At 44.0% G+C, this 20,717-nt stretch overlaps 1 protein-coding gene across 2 annotated transcripts in view; it reads left to right on the top strand.

Annotated features, from left to right (window-relative positions):
- LOC142292343 (beta-arrestin-1) overlaps positions 1–20,717 on the top strand; it is a 176,529-nt gene that overhangs the window by 113,000 nt on the left and 42,812 nt on the right. For both annotated transcript variants that reach the window (XM_075337652.1, XM_075337651.1), the window contains exons 3-9: positions 2,547–2,607; positions 8,417–8,461; positions 9,074–9,270; positions 10,105–10,164; positions 11,599–11,666; positions 12,380–12,515; positions 20,456–20,540. In XM_075337652.1, the coding sequence (XP_075193767.1) occupies positions 2,547–2,607; positions 8,417–8,461; positions 9,074–9,270; positions 10,105–10,164; positions 11,599–11,666; positions 12,380–12,515; positions 20,456–20,540 (652 nt within the window). The remainder of the gene's footprint in view (positions 1–2,546; positions 2,608–8,416; positions 8,462–9,073; positions 9,271–10,104; positions 10,165–11,598; positions 11,667–12,379; positions 12,516–20,455; positions 20,541–20,717) is intronic.

Here is a 20,717-nt window from a genome sequence, read left to right as displayed (position 1 = left end):
TGCACTATAGGCTGTGTTCACGCTGGACTGTACACTATAGCTTGTCTTTCATGATTGTTTTGTGTATGATCCAGATTATAGCTTTTATTCTTCAAATCTCTAAAATTTCCCAGAATTCAGCAGGACTGTAGGGATGTAGTAATGATGAACTGCAGCTTACAGAAAGCACTGCACACAGAGGAAAGTCTGCATTATATCAATCAGGTGGGGGTTACCGGATAATCATCAGGGGATCACTACAGGCTGCAGATCGGTAACTGGGTTGGGGGTAGTGATGGGTGATCTCCCCGATGGTCGGGATCCTTGCCCGATCCTTTTGTAAAGATCGGGATCGAGATAACACGATCTTGCGTCTGATCACCAATCTCGGGCTTTACAGTTATGGGGCGGGGGAGGGGCTGTAAAATAAAGAATGTAGTTAATAATAAACATTGTCATTATACTTACAGGTCCCGCGACGCGTCCTGCAGACTCTGTCTCCTGCCGCTTCTGCTTGATCATTGCTGTGTCCCCAGGCTAAAGGACCTTCCGTGACATCATAGCCATGTGACCAGTCAGGTGTGAATGTTGTATTACCTTGTCGGTTACAGACTGGTCACATGACTATGACATCATCAAAGGTCCTGATGTTAACTGAACTTTGTCACTGTAGAGTGTCACATTGCATCACGGCGCACATTCTCCCGACAGGAGCGGTCAGCTGCAAGTATTTCCATACAGCTCAGGCACTCCTGTCCTGAGAGCGTCAGACTTTGTAGGGTGATGCAATGTGCAATCATACCCTCACTGTCAGGTTGCTTCTCGTTCTGTACAGAGTGATGAAGCAGAGCTGACAATGCTCTCTCTGCTTCTCACTTTGTATAGACTGTGCCTGTACAGAGTGATGTAGCTGAGCTGACAATGCTCTCTCTGCTTCTCACTTTGTATAGACTGTGCCTGTACAGAGTGATGTAGCTGAGCTGACAATGCTCTCTCTGCTTCTCACTTTGTATAGACTGTGCCTGTACAGAATGATGAAGCAGAGCTGACAATGCTCTCTCTGCTTCTCACTTTGTATAGACTGTGCCTGTACAGAGTGATGTAGCTGAGCTGACAATGCTCTCTCTGCTTCTCACTTTGTATAGACTGTGCCTGTACAGAATGATGAAGCAGAGCTGACATTGCTGTCCCTGTGGATTACGTCAGACTGAGGATTTTTTCTATAATGAAGATGGAGTCTCTAAATGTTTTTTTGTTTTATTTCTAATAAAAAATGTTTTTAATCTGTGTTGTGTTTTTTATTTTTTTACTGTTTACTAGAAATTAGACGTGGCCACCATGAATTTTGGGCTTAGTACTAGCTGAGAATACAAAGCTGGTATTAACCCCTTTATTACCCAGCATGCCACCGCATTAGGGCCGTTGGGCGAGCCAGGTAAAGCACCTGGAAATGGCGCAAAGTAACAATGCGCCATTTCCAGGGGCGGCTGCGGGCTGCCGAGAATCCCAGCCCCCAGCTGCCTAGTTTTACCTGGCTGGCGATCAAAATACAGTGGGAGCCCATGCATTTTTTTTTAATTTTTTTTTTAAATAATTATTAAAAAAAAATAATGGACTTCCCTGTATTTTGATTGCCAGCCAAGGTAAAGCCATGCAGATGGGGGTGGCAGCTCATAGCCATCCGCTTTATCTGCGCTGAGAATCAAAAATACCGCAGAGCGCTACGTAATTTTTAAAATTATATGCTCCACAGTGACAATCACTTAACAAGACCTTCATAGTCATGTGACTAGTCTGTAACCAACGAGGTAATACAACATTCACACCTGACTGGTCACATGGCCATGACATCACGGAAGGTCCTTTAACCCGTGGGCACAGCAATGATCGGACCCGGAAGTGGGAGCGGCCGGGTCTGCAGGATGCGTCGCAGGACCTGTAAGTATAATCAATGTTTTTTAATAATGTGCTTTTTTTTTTACAGCCCCTGGACCCGAACTGTAACACGAGCTTCCCAGGAAAGCTCGGGGATCATGTACACTATCACTATGTGATCAGTACGATCCCCGATCTTTACAGGTCGGGATCGCCCATCACTAATTGGGGGCCTTCAGGATATACTGTATATCAAGAGGACACCTTTATACTATAGATCAGTTTTTTGGGGTTCCCCATTCCTACATATCCACCAATGTAATCTCCTGACCCCGTAGCTGCAGATTTCATCACTACCTAGCTATTCGCACTCGCTATACTCATCACGAGGACTATCTAATACTCGCGTATTCATTCCGAATGGTGTGTGCCATGCAAGTCAATGGGGAGAACTCGCAAAGTAACAAGTAACCCGAATTCTGCACTGTTCGTGTGAGTAGCAAATAGTGCGGAATTTGGGTTACTTGTTACTTTGCGAGTTTTTCCACACGCGATTCGGAACTAATACGCGAGTATTAGACAGTCCTCGTGATGAGTAGAGCGAGTGCGAATAGTTAGGTCCTCGCTCATCTCTAATCACCACCTTCTAACTGCACATTTCAATGCTGTGACGCTCATTGTCTCCTCCACAGCTCACCGTGTACCTGGGGAAGAGGGACTTTGTGGATCACATCGATGTGGTGGACCCTGTGGGTGAGTGCACTGAGCCCAATATAAAATGATCATGAATACGTATAAGTGACAATATTATACTGCTATAATAAACAAATGTGTCAATAATAATAAACGTTTTGTTTTCAAGCAAATGTACGCAATGTTACATGATCAAATTCTCCTACCAGTAGGGGGAGCAAATTGCATACTGTAGTGATATAGAGTACAATATAACCTGTATACAGGGAGCTCCCCCTAGTGGAGGCTGCAGACAGGATCTTATCATGTATCTCTGTATACAGGGAGCTCCCCCTAGTGGTGGCTGTAGACAGGATCTTATCATGTATCTCTGTATACAGGGAGCTCCCCCTAGTGGTGGCTGCAGACAGGATCTTATCATGTATCTCTGTATACAGGGAGCTCCCCCTAGTGGTGGCTGCAGACAGGATCTTATCATGTATCTCTGTATGCAGGGAGCTCCCCCTAGTGGTGGCTGCAGACAGGATCTTATCATGTGTCTCTATACAGGGAGCTCCCCCAAGTGGTGGTTGCAGACAGGATCTTATCATGTATCTCTGTATACAGGGAGCTCCCCCTAGTGGTGGCTGCAGACAGGATCTTATCATGTATCTCTGTATACAGGGAGCTCCCCCTAGCGGTGGCTTCAGACAGGATCTTATCATGTATCTCTGTATACAGGGATCTCCCTCTAGTGGTGACTGCAGACAGGACCTTATCATGTATCTCTGTATACAGGGAGCTCCCCCTAGTGGTGACTGCAGACAGGATCTTATCATATATCTCTGTATACAGGGAGCTCCCCCTAGTGGTGGCTGCAGGCAGGATCTTATCATGTATCTCTGTATACAGGGAGCTCCCCCTAGTGGTGGCTGCAGACAGGATCTTATCATGTATCTCTGTATACAGGGAGCTCCCCCTAGTGGTGGCTGCAGACAGGATCTTATCATGTGTCTCTATACAGGGAGCTCCCCCAAGTGGTGGTTGCAGACAGGATCTTATCATGTATCTCTGTATACAGGGAGCTCCCCCTAGTGGTGGCTGCAGACAGGATCTTATCATGTATCTCTGTATACAGGGAGCTCCCCCTAGTGGTGGCTTCAGACAGGATCTTATCATGTATCTCTGTATACAGGGATCTCCCTCTAGTGGTGACTGCAGACAGGACCTTATCATGTATCTCTGTATACAGGGAGCTCCCCCTAGTGGTGACTGCAGACAGGATCTTATCATATATCTCTGTATACAGGGAGCTCCCCCTAGTGGTGGCTGCAGGCAGGATCTTATCATGTATCTCTGTATACAGGGAGCTCCCCCTAGTGGTGGCTGCAGACAGGATCTTATCATGTATCTCTGTATACAGGGAGCTCCCCCTAGTGGTGGCTGCAGACAGGATCTTATCATGTATCTCTGTATACAGGGAGCTCCCCCTAGTGGTGGCTGCAGACAGGAGCTTATCATGTATCTCTGTATACAGGGAGCTCCCCCTAGTGGTGGCTGCAGACAGGATCTTATCATGTATCTCTGTATACAGGGAGCTCCCCCTAGTGGTGGCTGCAGACAGGATCTTATCATGTATCTCTGTATACAGGGAGCTCCCCCTAGTGGTGGCTGCAGACAGGATCATATCATGTATCTCTGTATACAGGGAGCTCCCTCTAGTGGTGGCTGCAGACAGGATTTTATCATGTATCTCTGTATACAGGGAGCTCCCCCTAGTGGTGGCTGCAGACAGGATCTTATCATGTATCTCTGTATACAGGGAGCTCCCCCTAGTGGTGGCTGCAGACAGCATCTTATCATGTATCTCTGTATACAGGGAGCTCCCCCTAGTGGAGGCTGCAGACAGGATCTAATCATGTATCTCTGTATACAGGGAGCTCCCTCTAGTGGTGGCTGCAGACAGGATTTTATCATGTATCTCTGTATACAGGGAGCTCCCCCTAGTGGTGGCTGCAGACAGGATCTTATCATGTATCTCTGTATACAGGGAGCTCCCCCTAGTGGTGGCTGCAGACAGCATCTTATCATGTATCTCTGTATACAGGAAGCTCCCCCTAGTGGTGACTGCAGACAGGATCTTATCATGTATCTCTGTATACAGGGAGCTCCCCCTAGTGGTGGCTGCAGACAGGATCTTATCATGTATCTCTGTATTCAGGGAGCTCCCCCTAGTGGTGACTGCAGACAGGATCTTATCATGTATCTCTGTATACAGGGAGCTCCCCCTAGTGGTGGCTGCAGACAGGATCTTATCATGTATCTCTGTATACAGGGAGCTCCCCCTAGTGGTGGCTGCAGACAGGATCTTATCATGTATCTCTGTATACAGGGAGCTCCCCCTAGTGGTGGCTGCAGACAGGATCTTATCATGTATCTCTGTATACAGGGAGCTCCCCCTAGTGGTGGCTGCAGACAGGATCTTATCATGTATCTCTGTATACAGGGAGCTCCCCCTAGTGGTGGCTGCAGACAGGATCTTATCATGTATCTCTGTATACAGGGAGCTCCCCCTAGTGGTGGCTGCAGGCAGGATCTTATCATGTATCTCTGTATACAGGGAGCTCCCCCTAGTGGTGGCTGCAGACAGGATCTTATCATGTATCTCTGTATACAGGGAGCTCCCCCTAGTGGTGGCTGCAGACAGGATATTATCATGTATCTCTGTATACAGGGAGCTCCCCCTAGTGGTGGCTGCAGACAGGATATTATCATGTATCTCTGTATACAGGGAGCTCCCCCTAGTGGTGGCTGCAGACATGATCTTATCATGTATCTCTGTATACAGGGAGCTCCCCCTAGTGGTGGCTGCAGACAGGATATTATCATGTATCTCTGTATACAGGGAGCTCCCCCTAGTGGTGGCTGCAGACAGGATCTTATCATGTATCTCTGTATACAGGGAGCTCCCCCTAGTGGTGGCTGCAGACAGGATCTTATCATGTATCTCTGTATACAGGGAGCTCCCCCTAGTGGTGGCTGCAGACAGGATCTTATCATGCATCTCTGTATACAGGGAGCTCCCCCTAGTGGTGGCTGCAGACAGGATCTTATCATGTATCTCTGTATACAGGTAGCTCCCCCTAGTGGTGGCTGCAGACAGGATCTTATCATGTATCTCTGTATACAGGGAGCTCCCCCTAGTGGTGGCTGCAGACAGGATCTTATCATGTATCTCTGTATACAGGGAGCTCCCCCTAGTGGTGGCTGCAGACAGGATCTTATCATGTATCTCTGTATACAGGGAGCTCCCCCTAGTGGTGGCTGCAGACATGATCTTATCATGTATCTCTGTATACAGGGAGCTCCCCCTAGTGGTGACTGCAGACAGGATCTTATCATGTATCTCTGTATACAGGGAGCTCCCCCTAGTGGTGGCTGCAGACAGGATCTTATCATGTATCTCTGTATACAGGGAGCTCCCCCTAGTGGTGGCTGCAGACAGGATCTTATCATGTATCTCTGTATACAGGGAGCTCCCCCTAGTGGTGGCTGCAGACAGGATCTTATCATGTATCTCTGTATACAGGGAGCTCCCCCTAGTGGTGGCTGCAGACAGGATCATATCATGTATCTCTGTATACAGGGAGCTCCCTCTAGTGGTGGCTGCAGACAGGATTTTATCATGTATCTCTGTATACAGGGAGCTCCCCCTAGTGGTGGCTGCAGACAGGATCTTATCATGTATCTCTGTATACAGGGAGCTCCCCCTAGTGGTGGCTGCAGACAGCATCTTATCATGTATCTCTGTATACAGGGAGCTCCCCCTAGTGGAGGCTGCAGACAGGATCTAATCATGTATCTCTGTATACAGGGAGCTCCCTCTAGTGGTGGCTGCAGACAGGATTTTATCATGTATCTCTGTATACAGGGAGCTCCCCCTAGTGGTGGCTGCAGACAGCATCTTATCATGTATCTCTGTATACAGGAAGCTCCCCCTAGTGGTGACTGCAGACAGGATCTTATCATGTATCTCTGTATACAGGGAGCTCCCCCTAGTGGTGGCTGCAGACAGGATCTTATCATGTATCTCTGTATACAGGGAGCTCCCCCTAGTGGTGACTGCAGACAGGATCTTATCATGTATCTCTGTATACAGGGAGCTCCCCCTAGTGGTGGCTGCAGACAGGATCTTATCATGTATCTCTGTATACAGGGAGCTCCCCCTAGTGGTGGCTGCAGACAGGATCTTATCATGTATCTCTGTATACAGGGAGCTCCCCCTAGTGGTGGCTGCAGACAGGATCTTATCATGTATCTCTGTATACAGGGAGCTCCCCCTAGTGGTGGCTGCAGACAGGATCTTATCATGTATCTCTGTATACAGGGAGCTCCCCCTAGTGGTGGCTGCAGGCAGGATCTTATCATGTATCTCTGTATACAGGGAGCTCCCCCTAGTGGTGGCTGCAGACAGGATCTTATCATGTATCTCTGTATACAGGGAGCTCCCCCTAGTGGTGGCTGCAGACAGGATATTATCATGTATCTCTGTATACAGGGAGCTCCCCCTAGTGGTGGCTGGAGACAGGATATTATCATGTATCTCTGTATACAGGGAGCTCCCCCTAGTGGTGGCTGCAGACAGGATCTTATCATGTATCTCTGTATACAGGGAGCTCCCCCTAGTGGTGGCTGCAGACAGGATCTTATCATGTATCTCTGTATACAGGGAGCTCCCCCTAGTGGTGGCTGCAGACAGGATATTATCATGTATCTCTGTATACAGGGAGCTCCCCCTAGTGGTGGCTGCAGACAGGATCTTATCATGTATCTCTGTATACAGGGAGCTCCCCCTAGTGCTGGCTGCAAACAAAATATATTTACAAGCTATTTGTCTCTGTTATCAGCTGTTACTTGGGGAGGTGACTGTAGGACAGGTTAGTACAATCTATTACTCCCTGTTATCAGCCATTACTACTAGAGGAGACTGAATACCAAATTGTGTCGCCACAAGGAGATATACACAAATAAACAAAGAAAATTAATAAATAATAAATAAGTAATCTCCAAAATGAAGTCAGGCTACTGCGCCAGAACAAAGCCAATAGAAAAGGTAGCCAAGGATAATACAATAATAAAATATAGAATTTTTATTAAAGATAATGGTAAAAACAGTACATGCAAGGGTGAGTAATGAACAAAGTGCCGAGGCACCACAAGACTCAGCAAATGGGTTTGCAAACAGAAAATCAATAGATTACATAGGGATAAAGGTATATGTTACATTCTAAATATCTGTCCCCATCATGGGTATAGTAGTCATTTAGATGAATGTGATCTACAGGCAGATCATATGATATAATTAACTGTTTGCATATCACTAAAAGGCATAAACACAGGCAGGAAAAGCCAAGGAGAAATACCAAGCATATCCCATCATAGGGGTAGATTACCTGTCGCCATTAGCCACTGCTGAGCCACACCAACACGTGTTTCGGCCGTAGCCTTCGTCAGGAGCCTACCTCCCTGACGAAGGCTACGGCCGAAACACGTGTTGGTGTGGCTCAGCAGTGGCTAATGGCGATAGGTAATCTACCCCTATGATGGGATATGCTTGGTATTTCTCCTTGGCTTTTCCTGCCTGTGTTTATGCCTTTTAGTTGTATTATTGTATTGTCCTTGGCTACCTTTTCTATTGGTTTTGTACTAGAGGAGACTGTAGGACAGGTCAGTACAATGTTTTCCTTTCAGGCTGTGGATTTATTGACATATTTCAGTCAGGATAGGGTAATAAATCTAGTATACAAGTCAGTGGTTGAATTTTCCTTTTTATTCCCAATGTATATAACAGTAAATTAAACAAAGAATCTATATTTTTGTATTTTTCTAGATGGAGTGGTTTTGGTGGATCCCGAATATCTGAAGGAGAGGAAAGGTAATGAATACAGTCTGATGGCCACAGATATATTTTTAGTAGCAAAACATCACAAGAGCAGGGGACAAGGGAGATAAAACACCTTGTGTCCTTTTATCTGTACAGCGCTATATTAATAAGTAAAATAAATAACAATTGATGCTCCTCGGGGGCGGGGCAAGTTTGAGGAAAAGTCATTTTATCTCAGATTTTATCGTCTACAGCAGTAACAAAAAATAATCACCGGCCTCCCACGGGACAGACGTTCCTCTGACATTTTTATAGGTTCTAATATCCAAAGGGGCTAGTTATGTAAAAGTGAAGGCGTTTTCCCTCTGTGGGGTCCGTCCTCTGATTGTGCGGCCCCCAGGTCAGCTGCTGAGTGAATCTAAGGACACATTCCCCATCTACGTCTGATTGTATTTCTGGAGAATTGGTTTTTCGTTTTCCCTGCACGAATTTAAGCTTTATGAACATTTTTAATTTGCAATTAGAGATAATTAGAGTCGAGGAGGAGCGGAGCCGTCCTGTAATTACCGCTCTCCATGAGCACGTTCTGCTGCTGCCGGCGGCGGGTTTCCCCCCCCACCCCCGCGCCTCATTACAGCCCGGCTCTGTCTCTCCTTCCTCCAGTGTTCGTGACGTTGACTTGTGCCTTCCGTTACGGACGCGAGGACCTGGACGTTCTCGGATTGACATTTCGGAAGGATCTTTTCGTGGCCAATATTCAAGCCTTCCCGCCCGTCCCCGAAGAGAAGAAGCCGCTGACGCGACTGCAGGAGCGCTTGATTAAGAAGTTGGGCGAGCACGCCTACCCATTCACCTTCGAGGTAGGAGAGAGGATCCTTCACGTCTACTCAAAAAAATGTTAAAAATAAATTTCCTTATTTTTTATAATTTTCGAAAAATGTTGTTTTACACCTAAGATGCAACAAACCCATTTGTTTCCATTCTTATCACAACTCTGCTATTCTCATTTTCTTCTTAGAACAGCGCCGCACATGTCCACAGGTTGTGAGTGGTATTACATCTCGTCCCATTCACTGAGCTGCAGTACCAGCCACAACCTGCGGACAGGGGTGGCGCTGTTTATAGTAGAAAGAAACCTGATATAATATATATATATATATATATATATATATATATATATATATATATATATATACACAAAAAAGAGCAAAGAACTTCACAAATCAGATGTTTTATATATATATATATATATATATATATATATATACGGTATATATATATATAAACATCTGACTTGTGAAGTTCTTTGGTCTTTTTAGTGCCGTCGTGTCATATAGTCACATCCAGAGCAGCATTCACAATATTTCTGGTTTCTTCTTTGTACACACAGCTCTGCATCTCCTGCTGGTTCAGGGTCTGTATAATATAAAAATAATATATAAAAAAGCAGAAAAGTTTATAAAATACAAAAAAATATTGTCCGGTTGTACCAAAATGAGAAGCCTAAAAAATACTACACGTCTTAATTAGAAAACTAAGACCTAAAATAAAATAGTTCTGATGATAAAGGACAAAAACAAGACTTTTATTCCAATATGTGATTGTCCGTGCGGAAGGAACATCATTAGAAAAAAACGTAAACACCAATAATGTGCAATAAAAATGTTTGTTTTGTTTTTGTTTTTGTTTTCCAGATTCCACCCAACCTCCCTTGCTCTGTCACTCTTCAGCCCGGCCCTGAAGACACCGGAAAGGTTTGTAGTCACAAGATAGGGGGTAAAAATAACGTGATGGTTAGAGGTCCCCTTCATTGATCTCAGGGATTCTCATTTTCCATCTCTACCCTGTGGCAGTTACTTGGGTGGTGAAAGATTGGTGGTGCCAAAGGTGAAAACACAGTGGTATTAATATACTTCAGGTGGTAGTAGAGTGGTGGTAGTCAGGAAGGTGGTGGTAGAGTAGTGGTGGACAGGAAGGTGGTGGTAGAGTAGTGGTGGACAGGAAGGTGGTGGCAGAGTGGTAGTGGTCAGGAAGGTGGTGGCAAAGTGGTGGTGGTAAAGAAGGTGGGGGTTGAGTGGTGGTGGTGGTGGTGGTCAGGACAGCGGTGGTAGAGTTGTGGTGGTCAGGAAGGTGGTGATAAAGTGGTGGTGGTCAGGAAGGTGGTGATAAAGTGGTGGTGGTCAGGAAGGTGGTGGTAAAGGGGTGGTAAAGAAGGTGGGGGTTGAGTGGTGATGGTCAGGACAGCAGTAGTAGAGTAGTGGTGGTCAGGAAGGTGGCGGTAGTCAGGAAGGTGGTGATTAAAGTGGTGGTAGTCAGGACAGCGGTGGTAGAGTGTTGATAGTCAGGAGGTGGTGGTAAAGTGGTGGTGGTAAAGAGGTGGGGGTTGAGTGGTGGTGGTCAGAACAGCGGTGGTAGAGTAGTGGTGGACAGGAAGGTGGTGACAGAGTGGTGGTGGTCAGGAAGGTGGTGGTAGAGTAGTGGTGGATAGGAAGGTGGTGGTAGAGTGGTGGTGGTCAGGACAGCGGTGGTAGAGTGTTGGTGATCAGGAAGTTGGTGGTAGAGTAGTGGTGGACAGGCAGGTGGTGGTAAAGAAGGTGAGGGTTGAGTGGTGGTGGTCAGGACAGCGGTGGTAGAGTAGTGGTGGACAGGAAGGTGGTGGCAGAGTGGTGATCAGGAAGGTGGTGATAGAGTGGTGGTGGTCAGGAAGGTGGTGATAGAGTGGTGGTGGTCAGGAAGGTGGTGATAGAGTGGTGGTGGTCAGGAAGGTGGTGATAGAGTGGTGGTGGTCAGGAAGGTGGTTGTAAAGTGGTGGTGGTAAAGAAGGTGGGGGTTGAGTGGTGGTGGTCAGGACAGCGGTGGTAAAGTGGTGGTGGACAGGAAGGTGGTGGTAAAGAAGGTGGGGGTTGAGTGATGGTGGTCCGGACGGTTGTAGTAGGGTGATGATAGGGGTGATGCTGGCTGTAGAGGGCTGTATGAACCATTAATGATGGTGTTAAATTGGGGTAAGTGATGAAGAAGGTGAAGACTTGAGAGAAGTCAGTGGAAGTGTTGTGGTTGAGTTGGCAGTGGCCAGCCTCTCCTGACTATGGGGACTGCTGTGTCTGTGAGATACTTCTATATACTGCACCCTCTTCCATTTTATCATCTCCTCTATCCTTCTTATACTTTTTTTCTTCTCCATCGTTCAGGCCTGTGGAGTGGACTATGAAGTGAAAGCGTTCTGTGCTGAAACCCTGGAAGAAAAAATTCATAAGAGGTAAAAAAAATAGCCAATTGTTTTATCCATCCATCCATCCGTCCATCCATCCATCCGTCCATCCATCCACCCATCCATCCATCCATCCAGCCATCTATCCATCCACCCATCCGTCCATCCATCCATCCATCTATCCATCCATCCATGTATCTATCCATCCGTCCATCCATCCATCCATCCAGCCATCTATCCATCCATCCATGTATCTATCCATCCGTCCATCCATCCACCCATCCATCCATCCATCCATCCATCCATCCAGCCAGCCATCTATCCATCCATCCATGTATCTATCCATCCATCCATGTATCTATCCATCCATCCATCCATCCATCCATCCGCCCATGCATCTATCCGCCCATCCATCCATCCATCCATCCATCCATCCATCCATCCATCCATCCAGCCATCCATGTATCCATCCATCCATCCATCCATCCGTCCATCCATCCATCCGTCCATCCATCCACCCATCCATCCATCCATCCAGCCATCTATCCATCCACTCATCCGTCCATCCATCCATCCATCTATCCATCCATCCATGTATCTATCCATCCGTCCATCCATCCATCCATCCAGCCATCTATCCAGCCATCTATCCATCCATCCATGTATCTATGCATCCATCCATCCATCCATCCGCCCATGCATCCATCCCATGTACTCAGCATTGCACTGTTGTCTGATCTATTACAATCATTCTTTTTCAGGAATTCAGTGCGATTAGTAATCAGGAAGGTCCAGTATGCTCCGGAGAGGCCGGGACCCCAGCCGATGGCTGAGACCACGCGACAGTTCCTGATGTCTGATAAGCCGCTCCACCTGGAGGCGTCGCTGGATAAAGAGGTGACTGTGATCGCATTAGAGGTTGTGAAATACTCTGGATCATCGGGTGTCTGTAGAGTATTAAATATGTAGCCCCAACCATGTATTGTGCTGCATTGTATGCTCCTGCTCCGGTCACCTCCAGAGCTGCACTCATACCTCTGCCCCGGCTAGCTCAGTTTCTGCTGTTTGCATCGTGTCAGATGTAGCATTTTCATCAGGCAACACAAAATATAAAATCTACAAAGACCAAATCCCTGTCCTGATCTAGAAATGACAGCCCTGATCTCTGCACCTGCTTTGTAGTGTAGAGCAGAGCTGAGCGTCATTACAAACACCTTGATTAGCTTCCATTCATGACTCACCTCTACTACATCCCCCCCACTGACTGCCGTGACATGAGAGCTTCCAGAGGTGTTTGTTGTCACACATCTCTACTGTACTCTATACAGGACTGTCTGTCATTACATGGCTCAGAGGAAAATCATGTTCTAAGCTTCTGTGGGGGGCGTGGTATTTTTTCCCCTGCATTATGTCTCCTGCTTCTGATTGGTCTTTATCATGGAGGGGAAAATAACACACCCCCATGGAAGAATCTCTGGTGACGCCCCCTCAGACTTCCCATACATTATCATTCATTTGTGCAAATATTTTAATTAAACAATTAATGAATCATCTGAAAAGATCTGGAAACTGTGAACTCCGTCCATGATAACAAACATTAAAGATAAAAAAGGAGAAAAACCAAGGAAACAACGCGAAAATAAAATGGTCTCAAAAAGGGACGAGGAATAAGGCAAAAAAGAGAAAAAGGTGAAAAATGCAATGACAATGAATCGGGTCCACAGCTGCGCAGAGTGTAATTCTAGCGACATCTACAGACCACACTGAGCACTGCACCTGATGTAGATCACCCAGTGATATTGTTTTTGTGCGCCCCTATTAATGTAACCTTTTTTCTTTATAACAATTTGGGTTTTTGCTATTTCAGCTTCATATATCTAATAACTGATGGACTGAGGAATATTTCTGGAATGAAATGAGGTTTATTGTACTAACAGAAAATGTGCAATCCGCATTTAAACAAAATGTGACCGGTGCATAAGTATGGGCACCTCAACATAAAAGTGACATTAATATTGTGTAGATCCTCCTTTTGCAGAAATCACAGCCTCTAGTCGCTTCCTGTAGCTGTTAATGAGTTCCTGGATCCTGGATGAAGGTAGATTTGACCATTCCTGTTTACAAAATAATTCCAGTTCAGTTAAGTTTGATGGTCGCCGAGCATGGACAGCCGCTTCACATCATCCCACAGATGTTCAATGATATTCAGGTCTGGGGACTGGGATGGCCATTCCAGAACATTGTAACTGTTCCTCTGCATGAATGCCTGAGTGGATTTGGAGCGGTGTTTTGGATCATTGTCTTGCTGAAATATCCATCCCCTGCGTAACTTCAACTTCGTCACTGATTCTTGCACATTATTGTCAAGAATCTGCTGATACTGAGTTGAATCCATTCGACCCTCAACTGTAACAAGATTCCCGGTGCCGGCATTGGCCACACAGCCCCAAAGCATGATGGAACCTCCATCAAATGTTACTGTGGGTAGCAAGTGCTTTTCTTGGAATGCCATGTTTTTTTGCCTCCATGCATAACGCCTTTTTGTATGACCAAACATCTCAATCTTTGTTTCATCACTCCACAAGACCTTCTTCCAAAATATAACTGGCTTGTCCAAATGTGCTTTTGCATACCTCAGGCGACTCTGTTTGTGGCGTGCTTGCAGAAACGGCTTCTTTCCCATCACTCTCCCATACAGCTTCTCCTTGTGCAACGTGCGCTGTATTGTTGACCGATGCACATTGACACCATCTGCAGCAAGATGATGCTGCAGGTCTTTGGAGGTGGTCTGTGGATTGTCCTTGACTGTTCTCACCATTCTTCTTCTCTGCCTTTCTGATATTTTTCTTGGCCTGCCACTTCTGGGCTTAACAAGAACTGTACCTGTGTTCTTCCATTTCCTTACTATGTTCCTCACAGTGGAAACTGACAGTGTAAATCTCTGAGACAACTTTCTGTATCTTCCCCTGAACAACTATGTTGAATAATCTTTGTATTCAGATCATTTGAGAGTTGTTTTGAGGAGCCCATGATGCCACTCTTCATAGGAGATGCAAATAGGAGAACAACTTGCAAGTGGCCACCTTAAATACCTTTTCTCATGATTGGATACACCTGCCTATGAAGCTCAAAGCTCAATGAGGTTACAAAACCAATTTAGTGCTTTAGTAAGTCAGTAAAAAGTAGTTAGGAGTGTTCAAATCAAGACATTGATAAGGGTGCCCATACTTTTTCACTGGTCAAATTTTGTTTAAATGCGGATTGCACATTTTCTGTTAGTACAATAAACCTCATTTCAATCCAGAAATATTACTCAGTCCATCAGTTATTAGATACAGTTAGGTCCAGAAATATTTGGACAGTGACACAAGTTTTGTTATTTTAGCTGTTTACAAAAACATGTTCAGAAATACAATTCTATATATAATATGGGCTGAAAGTGCACACTCCCAGCTGCAATATGAGAGTTTTCACATCCAAATCGGAGAAAGGGTTTAGGAATCATAGCTCTGTAATGCATAGCCTTCTCTTTTTCAAGGGACCAAAAGTAATTGGACAAGGGACTCTAAGGGCTGCAATTAACTCTGAAGGCGTCTCCCTCGTTAACCTGTAATCAATGAAGTAGTTAAAAGGTCTGGGGTTGATTACAGGTGTGTGGTTTTGCATTTGGAAGCTGTTGCTGTGACCAGACAACATGCGGTCTAAGGAACTCTCAATTGAGGTGAAGCAGAACATCCTGAGGCTGAAAAAAAAGAAAAAATCCATCAGAGAGATAGCAGACATGCTTGGAATAGCAAAATCAACAGTCGGGTACATTCTGAGAAAAAAGGAATTGACTGGTGAGCTTGGGAACTCAAAAAGGCCTGGGCGTCCACGGATGACAACAGTGGTGGATGATCGCCGCATACTTTCTTTGGTGAAGAAGAACCCGTTCACAACATCAACTGAAGTCCAGAACACTCTCAGTGAAGTAGGTGCATCTGTCTCTAAGTCAACAGTAAAGAGAAGACTCCATGAAAGTAAATACAAAGGGTTCACATCTAGATGCAAACCATTCATCAATTCCAAAAATAGACAGGCCAGAGTTAAATTTGCTGAAAAACACCTCATGAAGCCAGCTCAGTTCTGGAAAAGTATTCTATGGACAGATGAGACAAAGATCAACCTGTACCAGAATGATGGGAAGAAAAAAGTTTGGAGAAGAAAGGGAACGGCACATGATCCAAGGCACACCACATCCTCTGTAAAACATGGTGGAGGCAACGTGATGGCATGGGCATGCATGGCTTTCAATGGCACTGGGTCACTTGTGTTTATTGATGACATAACAGCAGACAAGAGTAGCCGGATGAATTCTGAAGTGTACCGGGATATACTTTCAGCCCAGATTCAGCCAAATGCCGCAAAGTTGATCGGACGGCGCTTCATAGTACAGATGGACAATGACCCCAAGCATACAGCCAAAGCTACCCAGGAGTTCATGAGTGCAAAAAAGTGGAACATTCTGCAATGGCCAAGTCAATCACAAGATCTTAACCCAATTGAGCATGCATTTCACTTGCTCAAATCCAGACTTAAGACGGAAAGACCCACAAACAAGCAAGACCTGAAGGCTGCGGCTGTAAAGGCCTGGCAAAGCAGTAAGAAGAAGGAAACCCAGCGTTTGGTGATGTCCATGGGTTCCAGACTTAAGGCAGTGATTGCCTCCAAAGGATTCGCAACAAAATATTGAAAATAAAAATATTTTGTTTGGGTTTGGTTTATTTGTCCAATTACTTTTGACCTCCTAAAATGTGGAGTGTTTGTAAAGAAATGTGACAATTCCTACAATTTCTATTAGATATTTTTGTTAAAACCTTCAAATTAAATGTTACAATCTGCACTTGAATTCTGTTGTAGAGATTTCATTTCAAATCCAATGTGGTGGCATGCAGAGCCCAACTCGCCAAAACTGTGTCACTGGCCAAAGATTTCTGGACCTAACTGTATATGAAACTGAAATAGCAAAACCTCAAATTGTTATAAAGAAAAAAGGTTAACATTAATAGGGGTGCCCAAACTTTTTCATATGACTGTATTTTGTTACTGGTGACTCTTCTGGATACATTTTGTTACTGGTGATATGTATGGATAAATTTTGTTACTGGTGACTCTTCTGGATAGTTTTTGTTACTGGTAACTTTTCTGGATACATTTTGTTACTGGTGACTCTTCTGGATAAATTTTGTTACTGGTGACTCTTCTGGATAGTTTTTGTTAATGGTGACTCTTCTGGATATTTTTTGTTACTGGTAACTTTACTTGATACATTTTATTTTTGGTGATAATTCTGGATACATTTTGTTACTGGTGACTCTTCTGGATATATTTTGTTACTGGTGACTCTTCTGGATACATTTCGTTACTGGTGACTCTCCTGGATACATTTTGTTATGGGTGACTCTTCTGGATACATTTTGTTACTGGTGACTCTTCTGGATACATTTTGTTACTGGTGACTCTTCTGGATACATTTTGTTACTGGTGACTCTTCTGGATACATTTTGTTACTGGTGACTCTTCTGGATACATTTTGTTACTGGTGACACTTCTGGATACATTTAGTTACTTGTGACTCTACTGGATACATTTTGTTACTGGTAACTCTTCTGGATACATTTTGTTACTGGTGACTCTTCTGGATACATTTTGTTACGGGTGACTCTTCTGGATATATTTTTGTTACTGGTGACTCTTCTGGATACATTTCGTTACTGGTGACTCTTCTGGATACATTTTGTTACGGGTGACTCTTCTGGATACATTTTGTTACTGGTGACTCTTTTGGATACATGTTGTTACTGGTGACTCTTCTGGATACATTTTGTTACTGGTGACTCTTCTGGATACATTTTGTTACGTGTGACTCTTCTGGATACATTTTGTTACGTGTGACTCTTCTGGATATATTTTTGTTACTGGTGACTCTTCTGGATACATTTCGTTACTGGTGACTCTTCTGGATACATTTCGTTACGGGTTTCTCTTCTGGATACATTTTGTTACTGGTGACTCTTCTGGATACATTTCGTTACTGGTGACTCTTCTGGATACATTTCGTTACTGGTGACTCTTCTGGATACATTTTGTTACTGGTGACTCTTCTGGATACATTTTGTTACTGGTGACTCTTCTGGATACATTTTGTTACTGGTGACACTTCTGGATACATTTAGTTACTTGTGACTCTTCTGGATACATTTTGTTACTGGTAACTCTTCTGGATACATTTTGTTACAGGTGACTCTTCTGGATACATTTTGTTACTGGTGACTCTTCTGGATACATTTTGTTACTGGTGACTCTTGATACATTTTGTTACTGGTGACTCTTGATACATTTCGTTACTGGTGACTCTTCTGGATACATTTTGTTACTGGTGACTCTTGATACATTTTGTTACTGGTGACTCTTGATACATTTCGTTACTGGTGACTCTTCTGGATACATTTTGTTACTGGTGACTCTTGATACATTTTGTTACTGGTGACTCTTCTGGATACATTTCGTTACTGGTGACTCTTTTGGATACATTTTGTTACGGGTGACTCTTCTGGATACATTTTGTTACTGGTGACTCTTCTGGATACATTTTGTTACTGGTGACTCTTGATACATTTTGTTACGGGTGACTCTTCTGGATACATTTCGTTACTGGTGACTCTTTTGGATACATTTTGTTACTGGTGACTCTTCTGGATACATTTTGTTACTGGTGACTCTTCTGGATACATTTTGTTACTGGTGACTCTTCTGGATACATTTCGTTACGGGTGACTCTTCTGGATACATTTTGTTACTGGTAACTCTTGATACATTTTGTTACTGGTGACTCTTGATACATTTTGTTACTGGTGACTCTTGATACATTTTGTTACTGGTGACTCTTGATAAATTTTGTTACTGGTGACTCTTGATACATTTTGTTACTGGTGACTCTTCTGGATACATTTTGTTACTGGTGACTCTTGATACATTTTGTTACTGGTGACTCTTCTGGATACATTTCGTTACTGGTGACTCTTTTGGATACATTTTGTTACTGGTGACTCTTGATACATTTTGTTACTGGTGACTCTTCTGGATACATTTCGTTACGGGTGACTCTTATGGATACATTTCGTTACTGGTGACTCTTGATACATTTTGTTACTGGTGACTTTTGATACATTTTGTTACTGGTGACTCTTGATACATTTTGTTACTGGTGACTCTTGATACATTTTGTTACGGGTGACTCTTCTGGATACATTTCGTTACTGGTGACTCTTCTGGATACATTTTGTTACGGGTGACTCTTCTGGATACATTTCGTTACTGGTGACTCTTCTGGATACATTTTGTTACTGGTGACTCTTCTGAATACATTTCGTTACTGGTGACTCTTCTGGATACATTTTGTTACTGGTGACTCTTGATACATTTTGTTACTGGTGACTCTTCTGGATACATTTCGTTACTGGTGACTCTTTTGGATACATTTTGTTACTGGTGACTCTTTTGGATACATTTTGTTACTGGTGACTCTTCTGGATACATTTCGTTACTGGTGACTCTTTTGGATACATTTTGTTACGGGTGACTCTTCTGGATACATTTCGTTACTGGTGACTCTTCTGGATACATTTCGTTACTGGTGACTCTTCTGGATACATTTTGTTACTTGTGACTCTTCTGGATACATTTCGTTACGGGTGACTCTTCTGGATACATTTTGTTACTGGTAACTCTTGATACATTTTGTTACTGGTGACTCTTGATACATTTTGTTACTGGTGACTCTTGATACATTTTGTTACTGGTGACTCTTGATACATTTTGTTACTGGTGACTCTTGATACATTTTGTTACTGGTGACTCTTGATACATTTTGTTACTGGTGACTCTTGATACATTTTGTTACTGGTGACTCTTGATACATTTTGTTACTGGTGACTCTTGATACATTTTGTTACTGGTGACTCTTGATACATTTTGTTACTGGTGACTCTTCTGGATACATTTTGTTACTGGTGACTCTTGATACATTTTGTTACTGGTGACTCTTCTGGATACATTTCGTTACGGGTGACTCTTCTGGATACATTTTGTTACTGGTGACTCTTGATACATTTTGTTACTGGTGACTTTTGATACATTTTGTTACTGGTGACTCTTGATACATTTTGTTACGGGTGACTCTTCTGGATACATTTCGTTACTGGTGACTCTTCTGGATACATTTTGTTACGGGTGACTCTTCTGGATACATTTCGTTACTGGTGACTCTTCTGGATACATTTTGTTACTGGTGACTCTTCTGAATACATTTCGTTACTGGTGACTCTTCTGGATACATTTTGTTACTGGTGACTCTTGATACATTTTGTTACTGGTGACTCTTCTGGATACATTTTGTTACTGGTGACTCTTTTGGATATATTTTGTTACTGGTGACTCTTCTGGATACATTTCGTTACTGGTGACTCTTTTGGATACATTTTGTTACGGGTGACTCTTCTGGATACATTTCGTTACTGGTGACTCTTCTGGATACATTTTGTTACTGGTGACTCTTTTGGATATATTTTGTTACTGGTGACTCTTCTGGATACATTTCGTTACTGGTGACTCTTTTGGATACATTTTGTTACGGGTGACTCTTCTGGATACATTTTGTTACTTGTGACTCTTCTGGATACATTTCGTTACGGGTGACTCTTCTGGATACATTTCGTTACGGGTGACTCTTCTGGATACATTTTGTTACGGGTGACTCTTCTGGATACATTTTATCACTGTGTTTCTTATTTCGGCAGATCTATTACCATGGAGAGCCCATCAACGTCAATGTCCACGTCACAAACAACACGAACAAGACTGTGAAGAAGATTAAGATCTCTGGTGAGTCTTCCTCGCGTTCTGCACATTAACCCCGTGAGGCCCAGGTAGTTTTATGCTTTGCTCCGTACAGATTTACGTATGGTGTTGACTGATATCAGTGGAGAATGGCTCCGGCTTTATGTATATGGCGGATCCTTCTGACGTAGCGCTGCGGCCATGAAATGCAGTGTAAATGTA

Source organism: Anomaloglossus baeobatrachus, chromosome 2 (genome assembly GCF_048569485.1).
Source record: "Anomaloglossus baeobatrachus isolate aAnoBae1 chromosome 2, aAnoBae1.hap1, whole genome shotgun sequence".
In the NCBI taxonomy this organism is placed as follows: Eukaryota; Metazoa; Chordata; class Amphibia; order Anura; family Aromobatidae; genus Anomaloglossus; species Anomaloglossus baeobatrachus.
Note: the sequence above shows the minus strand (reverse complement) of the source record. Positions and strands in the feature narration are given on the sequence as shown.